The 21,706-nt window shown below is 46.4% G+C and overlaps 2 protein-coding genes across 2 annotated transcripts; both read left to right on the top strand.

Moving 5' to 3' along the window:
- Positions 1–1,322: 1,322 nt before the first annotated feature.
- LOC310663100 (low affinity immunoglobulin gamma Fc region receptor II-b-like) lies at positions 1,323–13,859 on the top strand. Its single transcript, XM_083410728.1, has 5 exons — positions 1,323–1,554; positions 2,120–2,158; positions 3,330–3,611; positions 12,495–12,815; positions 13,626–13,859. Exons 1-5 carry the CDS (start codon positions 1,386–1,388, stop codon positions 13,742–13,744), a joined length of 930 nt encoding a protein of 309 aa, XP_083266854.1. The 5' UTR covers positions 1,323–1,385; the 3' UTR covers positions 13,745–13,859.
- A 3,312-nt stretch (positions 13,860–17,171) lies between these two features.
- Positions 17,172–20,809, top strand: LOC310662280 (alpha-1B-glycoprotein-like; the record flags this gene model as incomplete). Its single annotated transcript, XM_083409056.1, has 5 exons — positions 17,172–17,772; positions 17,861–17,899; positions 18,399–18,701; positions 19,340–19,636; positions 20,538–20,809. Exons 1-5 carry the CDS (start codon positions 17,748–17,750, stop codon positions 20,807–20,809), a joined length of 936 nt encoding a protein of 311 aa, XP_083265182.1. The 5' UTR covers positions 17,172–17,747.
- Positions 20,810–21,706: the final 897 nt, after the last annotated feature.

Here is a 21,706-nt window from a genome sequence, read left to right as displayed (position 1 = left end):
TGCTACCACCGCGCCGCCAGAGCACGATTTCATCCTGAAGCAAAGTTCTTAACCCCAGGTACTATTTCTGGGTTAGCAGAGTCTGTAACCTGAAGCGTATGTAACCCAAGGTACCGCTGTACGAAATAGTCAAAATAGACCTATAAGCAGAGTGCTCTCTCTCTCTCTCTCTCTCCTACCAGCTTTCCAACTCTTGCCAAACCATTATCACATGGATTGTTCTCTGTTGCGTTCAGAGAAAGACTCCATTTGCATCTTCACTCTATTGGGTTTGGAAGGCAAAGACTCAAAGGCAGCTCTGTTCAAAACGCAGATTTGCAACTCAATACCTTCATCACATGATCAAAGGTTCACTCTCAGTACAGAGCAGAGAAACAAACAGCAGGTCATCATTAGCTAATTACAGCTCAGAAAACTACAGTAATTACAGCTTTAGAAAACAGCATTGGGGAAAACTTCAGTGTTACCAATATACATTTAGCCATGTTCCGTTTTAAACCTTCTTTAATACGTGTACATTTTTCATTGCTGTGTGAATTAAACCATTACGCCTAACAGAAAAGGCCCGTTCTCGTGTTGACACCCTCCAGACCTCTTGCGGAGAAGGCACACAAAGAAGAGCCTCGGGTGATGATCGCAGGGTCTGGATCCCTTCATGTAGGGAGAGGCGGTCGTTGAGGATCTTTTTCCTGCTCCCTGTTACTGGAGTTCCCATTCTGCTGATCCTGGTCTCTTCTTTCCCCAAAAGGAATGCCTGGTTGGCCACTGTCAGAAGAAGATACTGGACTAGAAGCCACTTTGGCCAGATTAGCAGGACTCTTCTAACATTTTGTTGTTGTTGTTTAGTCATTTAGTCGTGTCCGACTCTTCGTGACCCCCTGGACCAGAGCACGCCAGGCACTCCTGTCTCCCACTGCCTCCCGCAGTTTGGTCAAACTCATTCTGATAGCTTCAAGAACACTGTCCAACCATCTCTTCCTCTGTCATCCCCTTCTCCTTGCGCCCTCCATCTTTCCCAACATCAGGGTCTTTTCCACCTCTCATGAGGTGGCCAAAGTACTGGAGCCTCAGCTTCAGGATCTGTCCTTCCAGTGAGCACTCAGGGCTGATTTCCTTCGGAATGGAGAGGTCTGATCTTCTTCTTGAGGTCGCTTTTTGAGTCGACCGCCTGTGATTGCTGCGTCCTTCCGGTTTCTCATTTCTAGCCCCGTTCTACCGCCTTCTCAAGTGTTTTGGTTACAAAGGAGGCTGAGCATAGGCGCTGCAAGGAGAGATGTGGTGAGCTGGTTGGAACATTGGTTGTCCTCGAGGCCTATGAGCTGAACTGTGTGCTGCGCTGGGGGCCCAGGTGCAATGCTTTGTGGTGGCTGGGAGGAAAGAAGGCGATGACTATTCAGTTCCTGCTCTTGTCTTTGCGTCTGACAGTCTGGTTGAGTCAGGGAGAGACAGACCATCCTCTCTTTGAAAGCAGAGAGACAGTGGTGAAGCAGAGGACCCCGCCATTGGCCTTCGAGGGACGCCGGCTGAGCATGAAGTTTGCTGCTTTGATAACCGGTTTGGGGCCTCTCTCTTGTTATAGACAAAATAGGGGGGTTGGCTTTTGCTGCCCTACCAGTGGCGTAGCGTGAGGGGTGCAGGGGGGGCCGGCCGCACCGGGCGCAACATCGGGGGGGGGCGTGCTCGCACTCGCAGCTCTCTGCCCCTACCTGGCTCACTCACACTCTCTCTCACTGCAGTGCTGGCTGTGCGAATCCGATCCGAGCCGCCGGGTCGCTGCCCACTGTGGAGGGGAGGGTGCCAGGCGTGCGGTGCGGTGCCGAGAGAGAGCGAGGGACTATCTGGGGGAGGGACAGTGCAGCGGGGGGGGGGCGCAAATTACTTGCCTTGCCCCGGGTGCTGACAACCCACGCTACGCCACTGTGCCCTACTTGCCAAGGTCGCCTAAGCCTATGATTGGTCATAGATGAATGGATGGAGGCAACACCTCAGTAACCAAAAACTCACTCCTTATCCTTATCCTTCTGGCGGTTCCCTCCCTGCAAGTTTATATAAACTCACCCTCCATCTCATAAACCACACCATTTCTCATTGACATCTCTCCTTTGCTGTTCACTTCCAGCCTGTCTGCGGATCCTCCTTTGGAGATCAGTCCATGCAGGTAAAGTTGGTTTCCATTTTTGTTTAATTGTTACTGATTTTAGTAAGCAGTTGCAAGGGGTGGCCGGGGTGTCAATTTTGTATATGATTAAATTCACAGCTCAGGTTGTTGTAAACAAAAATTGCCCTTTTCCCTTATGGGGTATCCAAGAGCCCATATAGAGTCCTTACATAGGTTCCCTATTGGTAGGAGAAAATAACAGAGGCCAACCAGAGAATATTGAGAAGCAAAGCAGCTAGTAAGCCTGATCTTTATTGATCTGTTGCAACAGGGTGCTCCCCTCACCCGCAGGAAAGGAGGAGGACCCAGAAAAATGGCGCACAGGGCCTTATAAAGACTTTTGAAATTCCCCTTGTCTAGATCAAGACCACCCCCAGAAACATCATACATACATCACAGAAGGGGTGTAACCTAAGACCACCCCTCAGATATATCACACCTACATCACAGAAAAGGCGGTCTTAAAACAGAAATTTGAATGTTGTTTATCTCCTGTCTGGCAGGTTACCTGTTAATGCTTACTTGACTGGATACCCTGGGGAGCCTGGCCAGTTTTTGGTAATGATAAATACTTAGTTCCTGGGCCAGGTCACAAGCTCACCCCCTATTCAAACACAGACATACCCTTAAGACAGGATTTGTGAAGGAAAAGACAATGGGGAGGCTTTTCCATTTTCCTTTGACCTTGCAGAGAAAACATTTGGTCAGTTTGGGACAGTTTGGGAATCAAAATGGTTCCAGGTCGGTCTTCCTGTGCTGATCTATGTATGTGCTTGGTTGGTACACTTATGAACATTTAACATTCCTATCACAAGGTGCATCTGACAGCAGCAAAAGGCAGAAATCCAGAAGGTCAAATTTACCACAGTGGGAGATGTGATGATAAGCAAGGTATCACCTGTTGGATATTTGTTGCTGCCAAGGGTGTAGAATCAAACGCTCTGGAAAGCCAGCCAATGCCACCTTGGTAGTCAAGAAAACCCCAAAACTAAATGTAGTTGTTGCAATAATAAACACATATGTGTTTGTATTCATTTGCTTCGATCTTTCCCCAAATAAGATGCCCTCTTTATTCTGTGCTCCTCCGCTTCTCAGAGCATCTTCGTCCTGTGGGTTTCATGCGTTTGTTTCCTGACTGGCTGGCTTTCCTCTCCTCCTCTGTGATCTCCAGGGATCCCACCTGCGGCAATTCTTTCCTTGGAACCCCAGCACCACGTCTACATCAGAGATGAAAAGGTGACTCTCACTTGCTCGGCTCCTGATGGTCTGAAGGTGGCAGGATACACGTTCTTCAAAGAACAGCAAGAGTTGCCCAATCGTGGAATGGGGCCTTATGAGATGTTCCGTGTCAATGAAGATACTGTTGGGAATTACAGCTGTGTGTATTGGATCATGCCCTCAGGACAGGAAATCTTTTCCCCACAGAGCAACCTTGTCTTTGTAGCCATGGCAGGTGAGCATCCTTGCATTTTACTGTTTGTCGTCGTCTCTTTCATTCGCAACGCGAGAGAGAGGAGCACTCTGTTCTAAAAAAAGGATTTCAATTTTTTAATATATAAATTTATTTATTTGATTTTTCAGATTAAAATTTTACAGTCGCATCCAACATAGAAACAAGATTCCAAAGAATCTTTTGGACTTCCCTCTTCCCTTTTTGTTAATCCTATTGTTAATCATTTCCTCCTGTATCTTTTATGATAATCCAAATCTTTTACCTCTCCATTGTGCCCAAAATTCGCCATTAAACTACAAGTGTTATTCCAAGCCTACTAATGATTTTAACTGTTTACAATGGTTTTTAAGATAAATTATAATTTTTCCCCATTTCTTATTAAAATGTTGGTCTTCCTGATTGTGATGGGATGATGAGCTACTTGTGCGTAAAACGCCAGTCCCTCAGAGTTTGATCAAGTTCTCAAACCTCTGCCTGTGACGGAGCCCCTCCAGCATGGCTGCGTCAGTCGCTAGCAGAATCCGAAAGTGGTTGCTTTCGGAAACATTTCCAACATAAAAGCTCCTTAACGGAAACACGTCTTCTGGACTCTCGGCGTGACAGTTTCCGGCGAGGAATGGGTGTCCCTATAGGAGGTCCTGAGACCTCCCCGCTGTTTTCGCTGGAAGCGTCTCTGAGCCATTCCTCCGACTCTCCTTCCCTTGACGTTCCTGCTCTCCCCCTACTGGTTCCCTCTTCAGCTGCTGCGTCTCTCTCAACCTCAGAGAGCCTTTGCACCTCCTGTCCTGCCGATGGCAGTTCCCTGACATCCACCTCCCCTCCAGGGCCCCCTTCACCCCCTCCCGTCTCCTCCCCTACGGGTTGTGAGGAGGTAAAACCCCGGAAAGAACCTTCCTCATCGTCCGAAGTTTCGAACACCTTCCTCCACTTGTTGCTGTTCCTGGTCTCTCGGTATTCCTCGTCATCGGAGTCCGTTCCCTCTTCCAACTCCGACTCCGCGAATCCTTCCAGTTCCTCTTCCTCGTCTGTGGTGCCGAAATACTCCCTCCTAAACCTTGCTACCGGCTGTGGTTTCCTCGGGAATCTTTGGTGGAACATTTCTGTTAAAACCTCGTCATTGACCTCCTCTGCCGTCACCCAGGTGTTTTCTGACTCCGGTTCCCCTTCCCACGCCACCAAATACTCCACCTGATTACCCTTCCACCTGGAATTGAGGATTTCCGCTACATGGTTACTGCTTTCCCTCTCTTCCAAGACTGGTCCCCTGGTGTACTCCCCTTCACGTCCCCCCTTGTACGGTGACAGTAACGACCTGTGGAACACTGGGTGCAATTTCATGTGGCTGGGTAACCGGAGTTTGAAAGCCACTGGGTTGACCTGCTGAATGACCTCAAAGGGTCCCAATCTCTTGGGCCTTAATTTTTTACAACCCCCTTTGAACGGCAACCCTTGGGTTGACAGCCACACCTGATCCCCCACCCTTATTGTTTCACCTTCCCTTCTGTTCTTGTCTGCCTGCTTCTTATATTGTGCCTTGGCCCTTTCTAAGTTGAGCTGGAGCTGACGATGGATCGCTTCCATCTCTTCTACAAAATGTTCGGCCGCTGGGACGCTCCATCTCTCGCCTCCCTCCCCTGGGAATGCCCTGGGGTGACACCCGTAATTGGCCAAAAAGGGGCTCATTCCTGTGGACACATGCTCCGCATTGTTGTAGGCAAATTCTGCCAGCGCCAGCTTTTCGACCCAATCGTTCTCTCTGTCATTGACATAACACCTCAGATATTGTTGGAGAATGCCATTTGCTCTTTCCGCCTGCCCGTTGGTTTCAGGGTGCCGGGCAGTCGAAAAATTGACTTCCACGTGCAGCAAGCTCATGAGCTTCCTCCAGAACCTGGAAGTAAATTGTTTGCCGCGGTCTGAGATCACCCTCAAGGGGGCGCCGTGCAGCCTGAAGATGTGTTCTACAAACAACTTCGCCGTTTCTTCCGCTGTGACTGCCTGTGAGCATGCTACAAAGTGGCACATCTTAGTTAACAGGTCTACTACTACCATGATGGCCGTTTTCCCCTTGGATTTGGGCAGATCCGTCATAAAATCTATCGATACCGCCTCCCAAGGCCGTTCTGGTGTGGGTAATGGTTCTAATAACCCTGCCGGCGCCCTTCTTTCCCCCTTGGCCCTCTGACATTGGTCACACCCTCTTACATACTCCTTTACATCTTCCCTCACCTTGGGCCACCAAAATTCCCTGGTGACCATCCACATGGTCTTGTGTTGTCCAAAATGTCCCGCCGTGGGACTATCGTGCAACTGCTTGAGTACTCTTCCCCTCAATTCACCTTCTGGTATATACAGTGCCCCTTTGTAATACAATGCCCCGTTTCTTTCCTCAAAACCCTCGGGGCTCTCACCCTCTCCCCTGAGACCTCTGAGCTTATTCTGGGCATACTCGTCATTTTCCGTTTCCTCTACCAGTTCTCGTCTCCCCACCAGCGCCGCCCCACACACCCAGCGGTCCTCAGGGATGACATGTCTTTCTTCGATTGCCTCCTCCCCCTCCAAATACTCTGGTTTGCGTGAGAGAGCGTCCGCCCTGACGTTCTCTGGGCCTGGCACATAACAAATCTCAAAGTGGAATTTGGAGAATTCCTGTGCCCATCTCACTTGTCGTTGGTTGAGTACTCGAGCTGTTCTCCAATACTCCAAATTCTTGTGGTCGGTGCACACTTGCACCTTGTGTTGTGCCCCAATTAATAAATGTCTCCACCTCCGGAACGCTTCGTGAATGGCGAGTAGTTCCCTGTCATACACCGTGTAGTTCCGCTCGGACTTATTCAGCTTCCTCGAGAAGAAGGCACACGGTCTCCACTCCGACGTATTCCTTCCCGGCTGAAGAAGTACAGCCCCTACTGCCCGGTCTGACGCGTCTGTTTCCACTCTCATGGGTTTCCGTAAGTCCACATGCAGAAGTTGTTCTTCCGAGGCGAAAGCCCTTTTCAGTTCTTCAAAAGCTCGCTCCGCCTCCGCCGTCCAAACAAATTTCTTCTTGCTACTGAGGCAGTCGGTGATGGGCGCCGTCAAGTGTGCAAAGTTCTTGATGAACTTCCGATAAAAGTTCCCAAACCCCAGGAATCTTTGCACATCCTTCTTGGTCTTCGGTGTTTTCCATTCCAGTACCGCTTGGACCTTGCCTGGATCCATGGCCAATCCTTTGTCTGACAAGCGGTACCCCAGGAATTCCACCTCCTTGGTATGAAACTGGCACTTCTCCAGTTTCACCCACAGCTGATTGGCTAGCAGCCGGCCCAACACTTCTCGCACGTCCCTCACATGCTGCTCTTCATCTTCCGAATACACCAACACGTCATCTAAAAAGGCCACACAATTCTTGTAGAGCAAAGGTCCCAAGACGTGGTTCATAAAACTTTGAAAACATGCGGAGCCTGCTTGGAGACCGAAGGGCATGACGAGGTATTCAAATGCTCCCAAAGGGGTGAACATGGTGGTCTTCCATTCATCCCCCTTCCTTATGCGTATCAGATTGTACGCCCCCCGCAGGTCCAGTTTTGTAAAAATCTTCCCCTTCCTCACCCTGGTCAGAATGTCATCAATTTGGGGCATAGGAAAAGCCAGGGGTTCCGACACGGCATTTAGGGCCCTGAAGTCAACTACAAGTCTCGGCTTATCTGTGTTCTTTTTGTCCACAAAAAACACTGGGCTGCCCCCCACCGCTCGGGACTCTCTGATGAAACCTCGCTTCAGGTTTTTGTCAATGAACTCCCTCAGCTCCTGCATCTCCCTGTCTGACATGGCGTACAGCTTGCCCACTGGGAGTTGAGCCCCAGGGAGTAGGTTGATTTGACAGTCAAAGGGTCTGTGCGGCGGCAGTTTGTCCGCTTCCCTTTCGCTAAATACGTTGCTCAGATCTGCATATTGCGGAGGCACCTTCCCTTTATTCATTACCTCCATCCCGGCTAGGGTGAGTCTGGCTCCTCCTGGATCCTTCCCCTGCTTGCAGTGTTCTAGGCAATGCGCTGACCCAAAGGAGACCACCCTCTGATGCCAGCCCACTAGAGGATCGTGTAGTGCCAGCCAGCTCATCCCCAAAATGATGGGAGCTCCTCCCAAGGTGGCCACATTAAACGCTATCCTCTCGGTGTGCCTTGCCACCCTCATTATCATAGGGACTGTCTGTTGGTTCACTTCTCCTCCCAACAGCTCTCTGCCGTCAATCGTGGTCACCTGCAGGGGGTTACTTAAGGGGATGGTCTGTATCTGGTGCTCAGCTGCAAACTCCTTACTCATGAAATTACAGGAGCTGCCTGAATCCAAAAGCGCCTTGATCTGTAGGGGGTGTCCGTTTGGCAGCTCTAGCAACACCTCTATCACTAGAGCAGGTCTGGGAGGTTCTGGCGTGGGCACTTTCACTGCTTTTTGGCCTGGCTGCTGTGCCCCGACGGTGGCAGCCAGGCGTTGGCTTTTACTTGCTCCTTGCTTTCCTCCTCTTCTCCCCCAACAGCTCCTGCCATCCCTTGCCATTCCTTTCTCTGTGGACAGACTCTGGCAAAGTGTCCTGGCTGTTGGCAGAGATAACATTTCTTGGCGCTCTTTCCCTCCTTCTTCCGCCCTTCACTGAGGTTTGAAACTGCGCGCGCCCGCGCTGTTCCAACTTCCATCGGCTCTGCCGGCGGGAAAGGCTGCTCTGGAATGTCTGGAATGCGGAGCTCCCTCCAACGTTCTCCTTTCCCTTCCCGCCTCTCCAAAGCCCTCGCTTCCTGGCGCGCTCCTATGGCCAGCGCGGATTTAGTCAGCTGGTCCATAGACTCCGCTCTGGGGGCCCGGGAAAGTTCATCTTTAAGGGACGAAGAGAGCCCCTCTTCGAAAAGCATCTGAATGGGCTCCGTCGATAGGTCCCACCCCAATCTATGAATCAACATAGTAAACTCAGTCCAGTACTCACGGACAGACCGGTTTCCCTGTTTGCAAGCCATTAACTGCCTTCGCACCACTCCCTGCTCAATGTCACTGGAAAACATCAGGTCCATGGCACGAAAAAACTTCATCGTGTCCTTTAGGATCTCATTATTCCCTGCCATCAGGGGTCTAACCCAGTCCTTCGCCCCTGATTCGAGATGGCCAATTACAAAAGCCACTCGCGACTCCTCGTCGGGGAAGTCATCAAACTGCAGGTTGAGAGCGTATTGCATCTCTGTTCTAAAGGCATGATAGTTTCTGGGGTCCCCCCCGAATTTCTGCACCAATCCTGGTAGCTTTCTGGCGAGCGGGGTGGTTTTCTCCTTCCCCTTTTCTGCATCCTGAGCCCTCCTCTCCTCAAGCCTCGCCGTTTGCAAGGCAAGCTGGATCTCCAACGCTCTGTACCTTTCCTCCAGGCTTGGACCTCCTCCAGCTGCTCCTGCTCCTCCGGTTCCGGCTGGTTCGCTCATGATGCCTCTCCCTGCACAAGCTAGCTTTCGGTGTCTTTCGGATTGCTGTGATGGGATGATGAGCTACTTGTGCGTAAAACGCCAGTCCCTCAGAGTTTGATCAAGTTCTCAAACCTCTGCCTGTGACGGAGCCCCTCCAGCATGGCTGCGTCAGTCGCTAGCAGAATCCGAAAGTGGTTGCTTTCGGAAACGTTTCCAACATAAAAGCTCCTTAACGGAAACACGTCTTCTGGACTCTCGGCGTGACAGTTTCCGGCGAGGAATGGGTGTCCCTATAGGAGGTCCTGAGACCTCCCCGCTGTTTTCGCTGGAAGCGTCTCTGAGCCATTCCTCCGACTCTCCTTCCCTTGACGTTCCTGCTCTCCCCCTACTGGTTCCCTCTTCAGCTGCTGCGTCTCTCTCAACCTCAGAGAGCCTTTGCACCTCCTGTCCTGCCGATGGCAGTTCCCTGACACTGATTTCTGATTGTTCCGGTCATTTTAACCATTTCAGAGTAATCCATCAACTTGATCTGCCATTTTTCTCTGTTAGGGACTTTATCTTCTTTCCATCTCAGGGCCAATAACATCCGTGCAGTCATGGTTGCATACATAAATAGTATTTTCTGCTCCCTTCAGATTTTGGCACCTATAATTCCTAAAAGGTGGGGTTTTTTAAAGGAAAGGTTATTTTGAACATTTTTTTCAACTCACTGTATATCATTTCCCAAAATTCTTTTGCTACCTTGCATTTCCACCACATATGATTAAAGGTGCCTTGAAAGAAGGATTTCAGACTGCCTGGAAGGTTTATAAGGTGAGCGGGCACTGATAACGAAAGGATCAGCGTTGATTTACTGAATGTAACTGCCTTCAGAGTAATCATAGTGTGGGAACTTTCATGTATGAATGTTCCTTGTCGAGTTATTAAATATCAGGCGGCTCTAACTTAAGCCCAGTAATTTCACTGGGTCTGCTCTGAGTAGGACTTACTGGCCAGCAACCCATTCTCAGGTCTCAAGGTACAGATCTTTTTGGGAGAGTGGCAGTGGTGTAAGCTGGGTGAAGAGTCCTCCTTGCCAAATTTGCACGTGGCACAATGAGTCAGTGCTTCTTCTTTCTTCCTCTCTGGCGATCCCTCGTAGCCAAGTAAGATTGTCTTCCATAAACATGGTTTTAACAGTGAGTCCGTAAGTGACTGTGGAGGCCAATTCTAGATCCACACGTCCTTCCACAATGTGGACATAGGTTTCTGGGCGGGAGTTGATCGTGGTGTGGATTTGCCAAGCGTGCCTTCCTCTTAGCATGTTTCTCCCTTGTGTTATGAGTTGGAGTGTCTTCAAAGCCCATTACACCTTTGGTAAAGGCTGTTCTCTGACTGGAGTGCTTGCAAGCCAGTGTTTCCCAATTTTCATTGTTTATACTACGATTTTTTAGATTTGCCTTGAGAGAGTCTTCAAACCTCTTTTATTGACCACCAGCATTACACTTTCCATTTTTAAGTTCGGAATAGAGTACAGTGGTACCTCGGGTTACAGACGCTTCAGGTTACAGACTCCACTAACCCAGAAATAGTACCTCGGGTTAAGAACTTTGCTTCAGGATGAGAACAGAAACCGTGCAGTGACAGTGCGGCGGCAGCGGGAGGCCCCATTAGCTAAAGCGGTACCTCAGGTTAAGAACAGTTTCAGGTTAAGAACGGACCTCCAGAACGAATTAAGTTCTTAACCCGAGGTACCACTGTAGTTGCTTTGGAAGACGATAATCAGGCATCCGCACAACATGACGAGTCCAACGAAGCTGATGTTGAAGAATCATTGCTTTGACACTGATGATCTTTTCTTCTTCCAGTACATGGCCATTAGTTCGCCTGTCTTCCCAAGTGATGTGTACAATTTTTCAGAGACACTGTTGATGGAATCTTTTGAGGAGTAGACAAAGTGGGTCAGTGCATCTAGCTATTATCCAGAAGGTTGGTGGTTCAGGTCCACCAAGGGGCAGTTGTGGACAGGATTCCTGCATTGTATGGACTCGATGACTCTTGGGATCCCTTCCAACTCAACAATCCTATGATTCTAAATTCAGAAAATAAACTTATTCAGGCACACGCTCAGTAATCAACAAAACAATATACCAGCCTTAGACCTCTGAGTTCCCATAGAACTGTCTGACCTAAATATATGCAAGGTGTGACCGGAAAGTTCAGTGAACAGTCACAGAAACCGGATAGCAAGAAATATTTGTACAGTCGACATCGGAAACCCACAAAATGCTCACAATTGTGCAGGCAGACGAAGCTGTAACTCGAAAGACAGCGTATGAGTGGCTTAAGCGTTTCCTTGAAGGGCAGCAAATGTTGACAGAATCTGTGACTTATTGATGTGGGATCGGCGTTTCTGCCTCCGAATGACGGTGGAAGAATTGTATATTCCACATGAAATCATTACTGAGGTTACTGAGTTGTCCCACCCTCCATATTCTCCCATCTGGCCCCACCAGATTTCTTTCATTTTCCAAAACTGAAATCTGCACTGAAAGGGCACAGATTTCCCAACATTTCACACATCCAAGCTGCTGTGACGAGAGAACTGAAAGCAGTACGAATATCCAGACTTATCCAGAAGTTTCCAACAGTTCTACAAACGTTGCCAACGCTGCATTGTATCAGAGGAGGCCTACTTTGAAGGCCTGCAAGGCATGCATGTTGGAATATTTCTCGCTGTCCGATTTCTGTGACCATTCACCGAATTTTCCGGTCACACCTTGTAGTGGTGCATGCTCTGGTTATCTCCCGCTTGGACTACTGCAATGTGCTCTACGTGGGGCTACCTTTCAAGGTGACCCAGAAACTAGAACTAATCCAGAATGCGGCAGCTGGACTGGTGAATGGGGGCGGCTGCCGAGACCACATAACACTGGTCTTGAAAGACCTACACTGGCTCCCAGTACGTTTCTGAGCAAAATTCAAAGTGTTGGTGCTGACCTTTAAAGCCCTAAGCAGCCTTGGCCCAGTATACCTGAAGGAGCGTCTCCACCCCCATCATTCAGCCCAGACACTGAGGTCCAGCTCTGAGGGCCTTCTGGTGGTTCCCTCATTGCGAGAAGCAAAGCTACAGGGAACCAGGCAGAGGGCCTTATCGGTGGTGGTGCCCGCCCTGTGGAACGCCCTGCAATCAGATGTCAAAGAGATAAATAACTACCTGACATTCAGAAGACATCTGAAACAGCCCTGTTCAGGGAAGTTTTTAATGTGTGACATCTTAGTGTATTTTTGGTCTTTGTGGAAGCCGTCCAGAGTGGCTAGGGAAACCCAGCCAGATGGGCGGGGTACAAATAATAAATTATTATCATTATTATTATTATAGCTTCCTTTACAGGCCAAGTGGACCACAAGCTCTTAACTATTAAGCCATGTCTAGGTCACCTGCTCATAACTTCTCCTTTGTGGATGATTCCTCCAGATCCCCCTCCTTTTCCGGTGCTGAAAGTGGATCCTCCATCTGGAGTGGTGAACGAAGGGGACTCCCTGCGCCTCACTTGTTTGGCCAATGGGATCATAACTGAGAAGAGATTCCATTTCTTCAAGGATGGTGCTGAGATGGACACTGGTCATGAAGGATCCAGAGAACCTGCGACTACCTCCCCAAACGCCTCTGTGAGCATCTTACAAGCCAGGGTCGACCACAGTGGAGACTTTGCTTGCAGTTATGAGGAAGCGATTGGTGGCCGATGGGTTATGTCTCCATGGAGCAAGACAGGGAAAGTCGTGGTGAATGTCCCAGGTGAGTCATTCTGGGGAAGTGAGAGCCATCTTTAGCAGTAGCACAATCCATTTTAATGTGTTGTGTGAAAATGAGGCTATCAATATGTCTGGTCTTCCGCAAGAGACACAATGAATGTCATCTTCTTTATTTCATATGCTGCGTCTCAACCTTCATGCTTGGGGGGAGATGGAGGGGGAGGGATGGAGATGGAGAGGTCTGCTCACATTTTATCCTATGTTTAGAGAAGTTTTTAATATTTAATGCTGTACAGTGGTACCTTGGGTTACATACGCTTCAAGTTACAGACACTTCAGGTTACAGACTCCGCTAACCCAGAAAAATTAACTCGGGTTAAGAACTTTGCTTCAGGATGAGAACAGAAATCGTGCTCCGGCGGCCCGACGGCAGCAGGAGGCCCCATTAGCTAAAGTGGTGCTTCAGGTTAAGAACAGTTTCAGGTTAAGAACGGACCTCCGGAACGAATTAAGTACTTAACCCGAGGTACCACTGTATTGTTTTTAACAATTGATTGGGAGCCACCCAGAGTGGCTGGGGAAACCCAGCCAGATGGGCGAGGTATAAATAATATATTATTATTGTTGTTGTTGTTGTTGTTGTTGTTGTTGTTGTTGTTGTTGTTATTACGTTCTGCTCATGTTGTGAACGGGTTTCCGGAACGGATCCCATTCGCAACCAGAGGTACCACTGTGCCGTCATTAAAGAGATAAAAATCAACTTACAGAATTCTTGGGACCTTTTTCAAATGACGTCCCGCCTTCAGGACAAAATACAACGAACAAATAACAGATTCCTCTTTATTCCTTCCAGGTGAAGGGCCATATTCATCGGCACCACCATCACCCACACCAAATCCATCCCTGTCGCTGGGATATTTGCGCTTGGCTCCTACTCTCCTGATCCTGATTGTCCCGCTCGCTTTCTGTTGAAGGAGAAAGAGGAGCGATAGATAACGTTGGGGCTTTCAGGTGTCCCCTTCCGTTCTGTGCACGACCTGGAAGGCGGTTTCCGAGATGCAGCGGGGACAATTTCCAGGATGGGCCCAAAGTCCAATTTCTTTTTAGATGCTTACTTAAATTGTGATGTGGACGAGAGAATAAGGTACAAATGGATTAAGGTAAACAAGTGAGTAAGCAGTGAAAGATGGAAAGAATTTGCTGACCTGATTAATAACTGGAATGCAGGGAGGGAGGTGGGAGGAGGCCGAGGAAATAAGTTACTGAAAAATAGAATTTGAAAAATGGAAATTTATTTTTTCTGAATGTTTTTGTTTTTGGCTTCTTTTTTTTGTGTCGGTGGGAGAGGTGGAGGGAGGGTGTGGGTTTTTTCTTTGTTCTTCTTTAGACATATTTGGGTTTTTGTTTTCTTCCCTTTTTTCTTTTTTCTTTATTTTGCTGTATTTGATTCCTTCTTGTTGTTGTAATTTTTGTGTTTTTGGAAAACTAATAAATATTACTATATATATATAAAAAAAACAAAGTCTATGTCAGCCCTGTCTATCATTGGGGGGGGGGGGCAGAGCAAGGCCTTCTCCATTCTGGTGCTTGCTATGAGGGAGGAGGGCATGGGGACACCTGCCCTCAGAAAACGATTGCTTGGTTTTCATGGGCCATTGCTTTGCATTTACAATATGACCTGTTTGGCTGTTTTCTTTGTCATGAAAGGACTCTTTCCAATAAATAAGCAAAGCAAAACTTTTCCAGTCTTAAACAAACAAAACTGTGGAGGTTTCTGGACAGGGTAGGGCCCTACCAGTGCTGGATTTACGTATAAGCTAAACAAGCTATAGTTTAGGGCCCCACTCTCTTGGGGGACCCCCAAAAAAATAAAAGGGGGAAAAAACTGGATGTACGTTTCCAAAATATAAGATAAAAACCTAGATTATGAGTCTTTGTAAATTGTGTTTCTAAAGGAACTTTTGTTATTGCCAAATGCCAATGTGATTGCGCTATTAATTTTGTTATGAATAAAAAATCATTTTAAGTTAGAGCTTAATCATTATTTCACTATTAATATACTTCCTCTTAATTGTATTTCACTATTACTATACTTCTTCTTAATTGTATTTCAGTTCAACAATTACTTTGATAAAATACATATTGTGTTATGTGCAAATGGCAATAATAATAATAATAATAATAATAATAATAATAATAATAATAATAATAATTTATTTCTATCCCACCCTCCCCAGCTGAAGCCAGGCTCAGAGCGGCTAATACCTATTAGGTTCATAAATTACCATATAGCATATATTCAACACAAAAACAGTGACAAATTGCTGTTGACAAAGGACCGCTGGACATATAAAGGGCCCCATTGCCTTCAGTAGCTGAGGGCCTCATCAAACCTAAATCCGGCCCTGGGCCCTACATTGCAACTCTTGATTCCCACCAAGGTTTGGCCTGAAGGCAAATAAAACTACCACCTTGCTGAAGCTATGCATCTTTGGATCTGGTCAATGCCTGGCTGTGTGGCTACCAGGGAACTACAATTCATGTTTTACATTGTTCTTAGCTACGTACTCTTTGTTGATAGTTTTGGTATTTCCTTTAAACTACAGCCAAGCTTTTACTGCAGTCAAGCAATAGAGAAATTTTGTAATTAACCAAAGAAATATATGTCTGCCAACAGAAGAAAGGGGTGGGATCTAAATGCAAATACAGTGGTACTTGAGGTTACATACGCTTCAGGTTACAGACTCCGCTAACCCAGAAATAGTGCTTCAGGTTAAGAACTTTGCTTCAGGATGAGAACAGAAATTGTGCTCCAGCGGCGTGGCAGCAGCGGGAGGCCCCATTAGCTAAAGTGGTGCTTCAGGTAAAGAACAGTTTCAGGTTAAGAACGGACCTCCAGAACGAATTAAGTACTTAACCTGAGGTACCACTGTAAATACATTTAAGTTTCTTTCTTTTTTTTAATAAATATTTTTAATTCATTTTCCAATACAAAAATTATACAGTCCAAACATCTTTTCATTTTATCACGAATTTCTCCTTTTTGACTTCCCTCAGCTTGTCTGATAATCCTTCATTTTACTCACTTCTTTCACATTTCTTAAATTAATATTGCACTACAGTATTATTTTGCTGTTAACCTTGTTTTTTAACAATATTTCTGATTGATATTATCACAAAACTTCCTTAAAACTTACAAACGTTATCTCTGGTTTCATATTTTTTTTTATAATATTTTTTATTAGGGTTTTTACATAAAAGGAAAAAACAAAAGAAAAAGACAAAAAGACAAAAAGACAAAAACAACAACACAGAAAAAAACAAATAAAAACAATTCCATCTTCATAATATTCCTTGCATTTACTTATTTCCCAGACTTCCCCACACCTCCCCTCACTGTATTCCAGTTCAAATATTTAATCAGCAAATCCCTTCCCTCTATCTTAACTTTATCTTTATCTTAATATCTTAATATGTGCTAATCTTTTCTTAAGTTAAACCTTTTAATTTTACACCTTTTAACCTTCGAATTTTCCATACTCCTTCACCACTTTGTTGCTAATAACCTTTTAACCTCCATCCGATGTCATTCTAACATTCATTAATTTTATAATATTTCTGTAAATAGTCTTTTCATACCATAGATATGCATGCCAACCAAAAACATTATTGAATCCTTCTAAATCCAAAATGTCTGTGTTTTCAAGAAGCAGCCATTCTTTCAACCAACAGAAGGCTGCTGGTTCATAGTAAAGTTTTAGGTCTGGCAGGGCAAAGCCTCCTCTTTCTTTTGCATCAGTTAGTATTTTAAATTTTATTCTTGGCTTTTTGCCCTGCCAGACAAATCTAGAAATATCTTTCTGCCACTTCTTGAAACAGTCCATTTTGTCAATAATTTGCCGTGTCTGAAACAAAAACAGCATTCTAGGCAATACATTCATTTTTATCACAGCAATACGGCCTAGCAGTGAAAGCTTCAAATTAGACCAAATTTCTAAATCTTTCTTCACCTCCGTCCAACATTTATCGTAATTGCCTTTAAATAAGTTCCCATTCTTAGCTGTCATATTAATCCCCAGGTACTTCACTTTCTTAACCACTGTCAAACCTGTCTCATTCTGAAACCTCTCTTTCTCAGTTTCTGTTAAATTCTTTTCCAAAACCTTTGTTTTTATCTTATTCAGTTTAAATCCTGCTACTTGACCAAACTCCTGAATCAGTTCTAGAACTCTTCTTGTACTAGATTCTGGCTCCTGTAACGTCACGTTATCTCTGGTTTCAAACGTTATCTCTGGTTTCTCTTCAGATCGTATAAATCTTTCGCCTTTTTTTTTTTACTTAAATGTATTTACATTGTAAATACATTTAAGTTTCAGCTGAGGTTCTCAGCATGTTGCACTGAAATCCGCTTCTCAATGCGTGTGTTTTCACATTTCCAAGTTAAATTCTAACGTGACTTCTTTAACTGTACTTGGGAAAGAGGAGGGGGCAGCAGCTTCTCAAAGGAGTTTGGCAGGCTGGAAGCAGCTAATACCAGCTTCAGAGAGCATGAGCTTTCTTTCCAATCTCCCGATCTTCCCTTGGCTATCCGTCTATGCAGGTGAAGTTGAGTTCTGCTCTTCCCTTCTCCCATCCGGCTGCACATTGTTCCATTTGGGTTGCTTCAAGAAGCTTGACCGCAGAGAAAAACAGATGATGGCACAGCAAGATCAGATGTGGTTAGCAGTTTCTAGATGGATAAAGCTTGTGGTTAGGGCTAAAGCCTATAGGCCGAGTTCTGCACACAGCTCAGGGTGTGTATGTCCACAATGCGCAGGAGTCGAGGGTGTGATGTTGTGCTTCCTGTCTTTAGTCTTTGCTTTGAGAAGACAGACTTTGGCAAGGCTGGTTCATTGTCTCTCTTGGGACAGAAACCAGAGAGAAGGTGGATCTTGGGCTCCAGCCGTGGTTGTTCTTCCAGGGATACTGACTGAGCATGAAGTCTGCTGCTTTGCTGACAGGTTGGTGACCTCTCTGCCCAACTCAGATTGGAAATTTGCCGTCTATCTCACATTCACACTCCATCTCTCCTTTGCTCTTCACTTCCAGTCTGTCTCCAGATCCTCCTCGGGAGATCAGTCCACGCAGGTAAAGCCGATTTCTGTTCTTCTTTCAACTTTTGTGATAGGAGACAGAAGCTCTGTGGGATGTAGGAGTGTCAGATTTTGCATGATTGGGTGAATGGCGGCTAGCAGATTGAGGCTGAATCCTGACAAGACAGAAGTACTGTTTTGGGGGACAGAGGGTGGGCAGATGTGGAGGACTCCCTGGTCTTGAATGGGGTAACTGTGCCCCTGAAGGACCAGGTGCACAGCCTGGGAGTCATTTTGGACTCACTGCTGTCCATGGAGGCACAGTTCAGTTCTGTGTCCAGGGCAGCTGTCTACCAGCTCCATCTGGTATGCAGGATGAGACCCTACTTGCCTGCGGACTGTTTCAGCAGAGTGGCGCATGCTCTGCTTATCTCCCAATTGGACTACTGCAATGCACTCTACATGAAGCGTATGTAACCTGAGGTACCACTGTATGTACAAAATACAAGCTAGCTTCTCTTCCTTTCTCTCTGCTCCTTCAACTTCCCTTTCAGACCTTCCTCGTGCTCCAGTTTTCTCTGTTTCTCCAAAGAAGGATGTCTATACAAGAGGGGAATCTGTGGAACTCAAGTGCTCATCTTCTGAAACCCATAATGTATCAAGGACCCAGTTTTTTAGGGACCAACAGGATCTGTATTCAGTCAAGCCCTCCTCCTCCTCCTCCTCCTCTCTGGGCAATGTCACACACACCCTGCGCCTGCTTATTCAAGATGGTGGAGATTACTCCTGCAGGTCCCACACTGTGGAATCCGGGCGAGAGATCGCATCCAGAAACAGCAACTCCATCAGGATTTCGGGTGAGGAGGTCTTTCTTTGCAATACAGATCTCTTGGAAGTTGAAGTGGGAAGCTGGATTGAAACTGAGGAGTTTGGCTGGTCAAAGGAATAGGGGGGGAATTTTACTGATAGAATTTGAATATGTACAAAATTCATTATCATCAGAAATTCTGTAGTCCTCCCAAAGTCCTATTTCCTTTTCTCATTTAACTGCTTGCTTATTGAGGGGGAGAGAGATTATTGGTCTACAACTCCCATCAGTCATCCACCAAGCAGCTTGATGTGTGTTGCAGTCCAACAACATCTGGCAACCCATGGTTCAAACATGCTTGTTTAGGTGAGCTTTTCTCGAGAAATTATGTTTGTCAAAAATTGAACGGTTTTGCTGAAAAGTTCCACCAGTTAATGGCATGGAATTATTGGAACGCTGTTCAGGTGATTAGGATAGTGACCCCAAGGAAGTAGATTGTGGAAATCCGTGTGTAGCATTTGTTTAATGCAGGACTAAGAAGGACCAAGGCATTCTTGGCACAAAACAGGCATACCTTGAATCAACAGCTCATTAAAAAAATTGTGGATGAGGGACTACAGGAGAATAGCTTAAGGACGGGGCTGAATGGCATTTCCCCCTTGCACTTCTTCCCTTTCCCCAATGCAGTTCTGCCTCCACCAGCTCCAGAGCTGTCCATCATCCCTCCAAGACAGACCTTTCTCCAGGGACAATGGATCACGTTGAAATGCTCCCCTCCGGAAGGGCAGCTGGCAGCCAAGTTCCTCTTTTATGAAATTAAAGCAGGTGGTAATTACACTAGACCACAAGAACAGTTCAATAATACCCTGGAAATCACTGCAGGATTTCAGGAAATAAATAAATCATTTGTCTGTGCCTACTTGGAAGAAAACAGTGCAAGACAACTGTCTGAATGGAGTAACCACATTGAGGTTTCCATTAGAGGTGAGTTAAGTTTGGCTAGTTCATATCATCAAAAGGCAGAGGGCCTTCTTGGTAGTGGCACCCTCCCTGTGGAACGCCCTCCCATCAGATGTCTAGGAAATAAACAACTACCTGATTTTTAGAAGACACCAGAAGGTAGCCCTGTTTAGGAAAGTTTTTAATATTTGATGTCTTATCATGTTTATAATATTATATTGTGAGCCACCCAGAGTGGCTGGGGAAACCAGATAATAATAATAATAATAATAATAATAATAATAATAATAATGTCCCTTAACTGTGGCAAAGAGTACAAGAGTACCCCTGGGAGAAAGAGACACTGGAGGCATGAACTATGTATGGGGATGCTTTGGGCTGGAGTAAGAGGACAATTTCAGACCCAGATTATGGTCCCTGGAGAGACTTCCTATAGGCATCGTAGCAGCAGTAACCCTGGTGACTTGCAGTTTCGGAAGAAAAATAAATCAATCCACATCTCATGTATGCTGTTCCAAAGCTTCTCCTGCAGGGGAGGTGAATTTATTTTGAAATCACCCCTTGAAATGAACCTGGAGCTGCTTCAGAGGAGCCCCTGAACACATGGGGCCCTGAACACACCACTAGGCAGGCTGCCCCTTGTCTCCTAGCACTGAAGGAGAAGGTCGGGGGGACGTTTTATCCTTTCCCCCACCCTGAAACTCCCCCCTTCCCTACAAATCCTCAACAGGACAAGGAGGCTCCTGTTGCAGGAAGAACACAACTATTAACTGCTAGGCACACACTGCAACATTTTGTTGCAGGCCACGCTGGTCTCCTGCCCTGCCAAACGTGGGCGGTCTTAACGTTTTGCATTTTGAAGGGAAATGGGGCATCGCCAAACAAGGCTTGCTTCTTATTCCTTATCTGTTTATTTGCTTCTCAGGCAGCCTTCGTCCGCCATTCTTCTCTGTGTCCCCAGAGCTTGACACCTACACCAGTGGGGAGATTGTGAACCTCACATGCTCTGCTCCTGAAAACCTTCTCATGTCAAGGGTTCTCTTTAAGAAGGATCAATGGCTGTTGCATGTCTACAAGCCCCCTTATCCTCTGGCCTCCTTTACATACACAAGGCGCTTGTCTCCTCAAGACAGCGGGGGTTATCTTTGCATGTCAAGTCAAAGTCAAAACCTTTATTGCATTAGCAAACTGCCATAGCAAAATAAGACAATACAAAAAAGAAAAAAGACAAACTAGAGACAAGCAACCCAGCAAAATTCAGGTGTTTTGGCTGGCGTAGTGACATTTAAGTTACCCGAAGACAATAATGCAAAGATATAATAGCCAGCGCCCAAAAACTAGTATGCGGGTATATATAAAGCACAAAATGGCCCCAGAACAGACTCAGCATATTGAGTTAAAAGTAATAAAAGATTAAAACGGGTCCAGGTCTAGGGCACGCTACCCTGTCAGAGTAGCCCTGAGTTTCAGAGCCTGCACTATGAATATTGCCACCCCACGTGAGATTTGGGGATTTGCGTCCACAAGAAGCGATTTCAAACAGTCTTCCTTAGATGTAATGGTGGACGGGATCAAAAGGAGGAGCTTAGATCTTATTGGCTCATAAATAGGGCAGTAGAAAAAGAAATGTATGAAGTCCTCTACTTCATTCATTGTGCATGGACATAGACGCTGGGTAATAGGGGTCTTAGAATAAATCCCCTGCAGGAAGGCCGTGGGTATAGAATGGAAGCGGGCCATAGTAAACGCTCTTCTCAAGTTGGGCTCCGTCAGGTCTATCAAGTAGTTGGCAAGTGATCTTACCACTTTCACTTTAGGGAGCCACATGGAGAGGCGAGCTGAGGTGGACTGTGCCCGGTCCATGGCCTCGTCTCTTGTAAGAATCCAGGCCCGGATTTTATGTTTGTCCCAAGAGGACAGCGAGTCAAGATTTGGGAGAGAGTAGCGTGCAGTAATAGTCACCATGGCCTTGGACCATTTATTGCTTTGAGAACACGTTAAAAAGGCTTGCCTGGCTAGTAGGGGACCTGGGGCATTGATTAATTTACAATAAAAGCTAATAATTCTAATGTGGGCTCTCGCAACAATGGAGGG

This window comes from Podarcis tiliguerta (assembly GCF_965153285.1).
Source record: "Podarcis tiliguerta genome assembly, chromosome: 13".
Lineage (NCBI taxonomy): Eukaryota > Metazoa > Chordata > Lepidosauria > Squamata > Lacertidae > Podarcis > Podarcis tiliguerta.
Note: the sequence above shows the minus strand (reverse complement) of the source record. Positions and strands in the feature narration are given on the sequence as shown.

Coding starts and splice junctions, on each gene's coding strand:
- LOC310663100 (XM_083410728.1), top strand. CDS start 1,386: ATGACTATTCAGTTCCTGCTCTTGTCTTTGCGTCTGACAGTCTGGTTG. Junction 1,555..2,119: donor GTTTGCTGCTTTGATAACCG/GTTTGGGGCCTC, acceptor GTTCACTTCCAG/CCTGTCTGCGGATCCTCCTT. Junction 3,612..12,494: donor TGTCTTTGTAGCCATGGCAG/GTGAGCATCCTT, acceptor TGATTCCTCCAG/ATCCCCCTCCTTTTCCGGTG.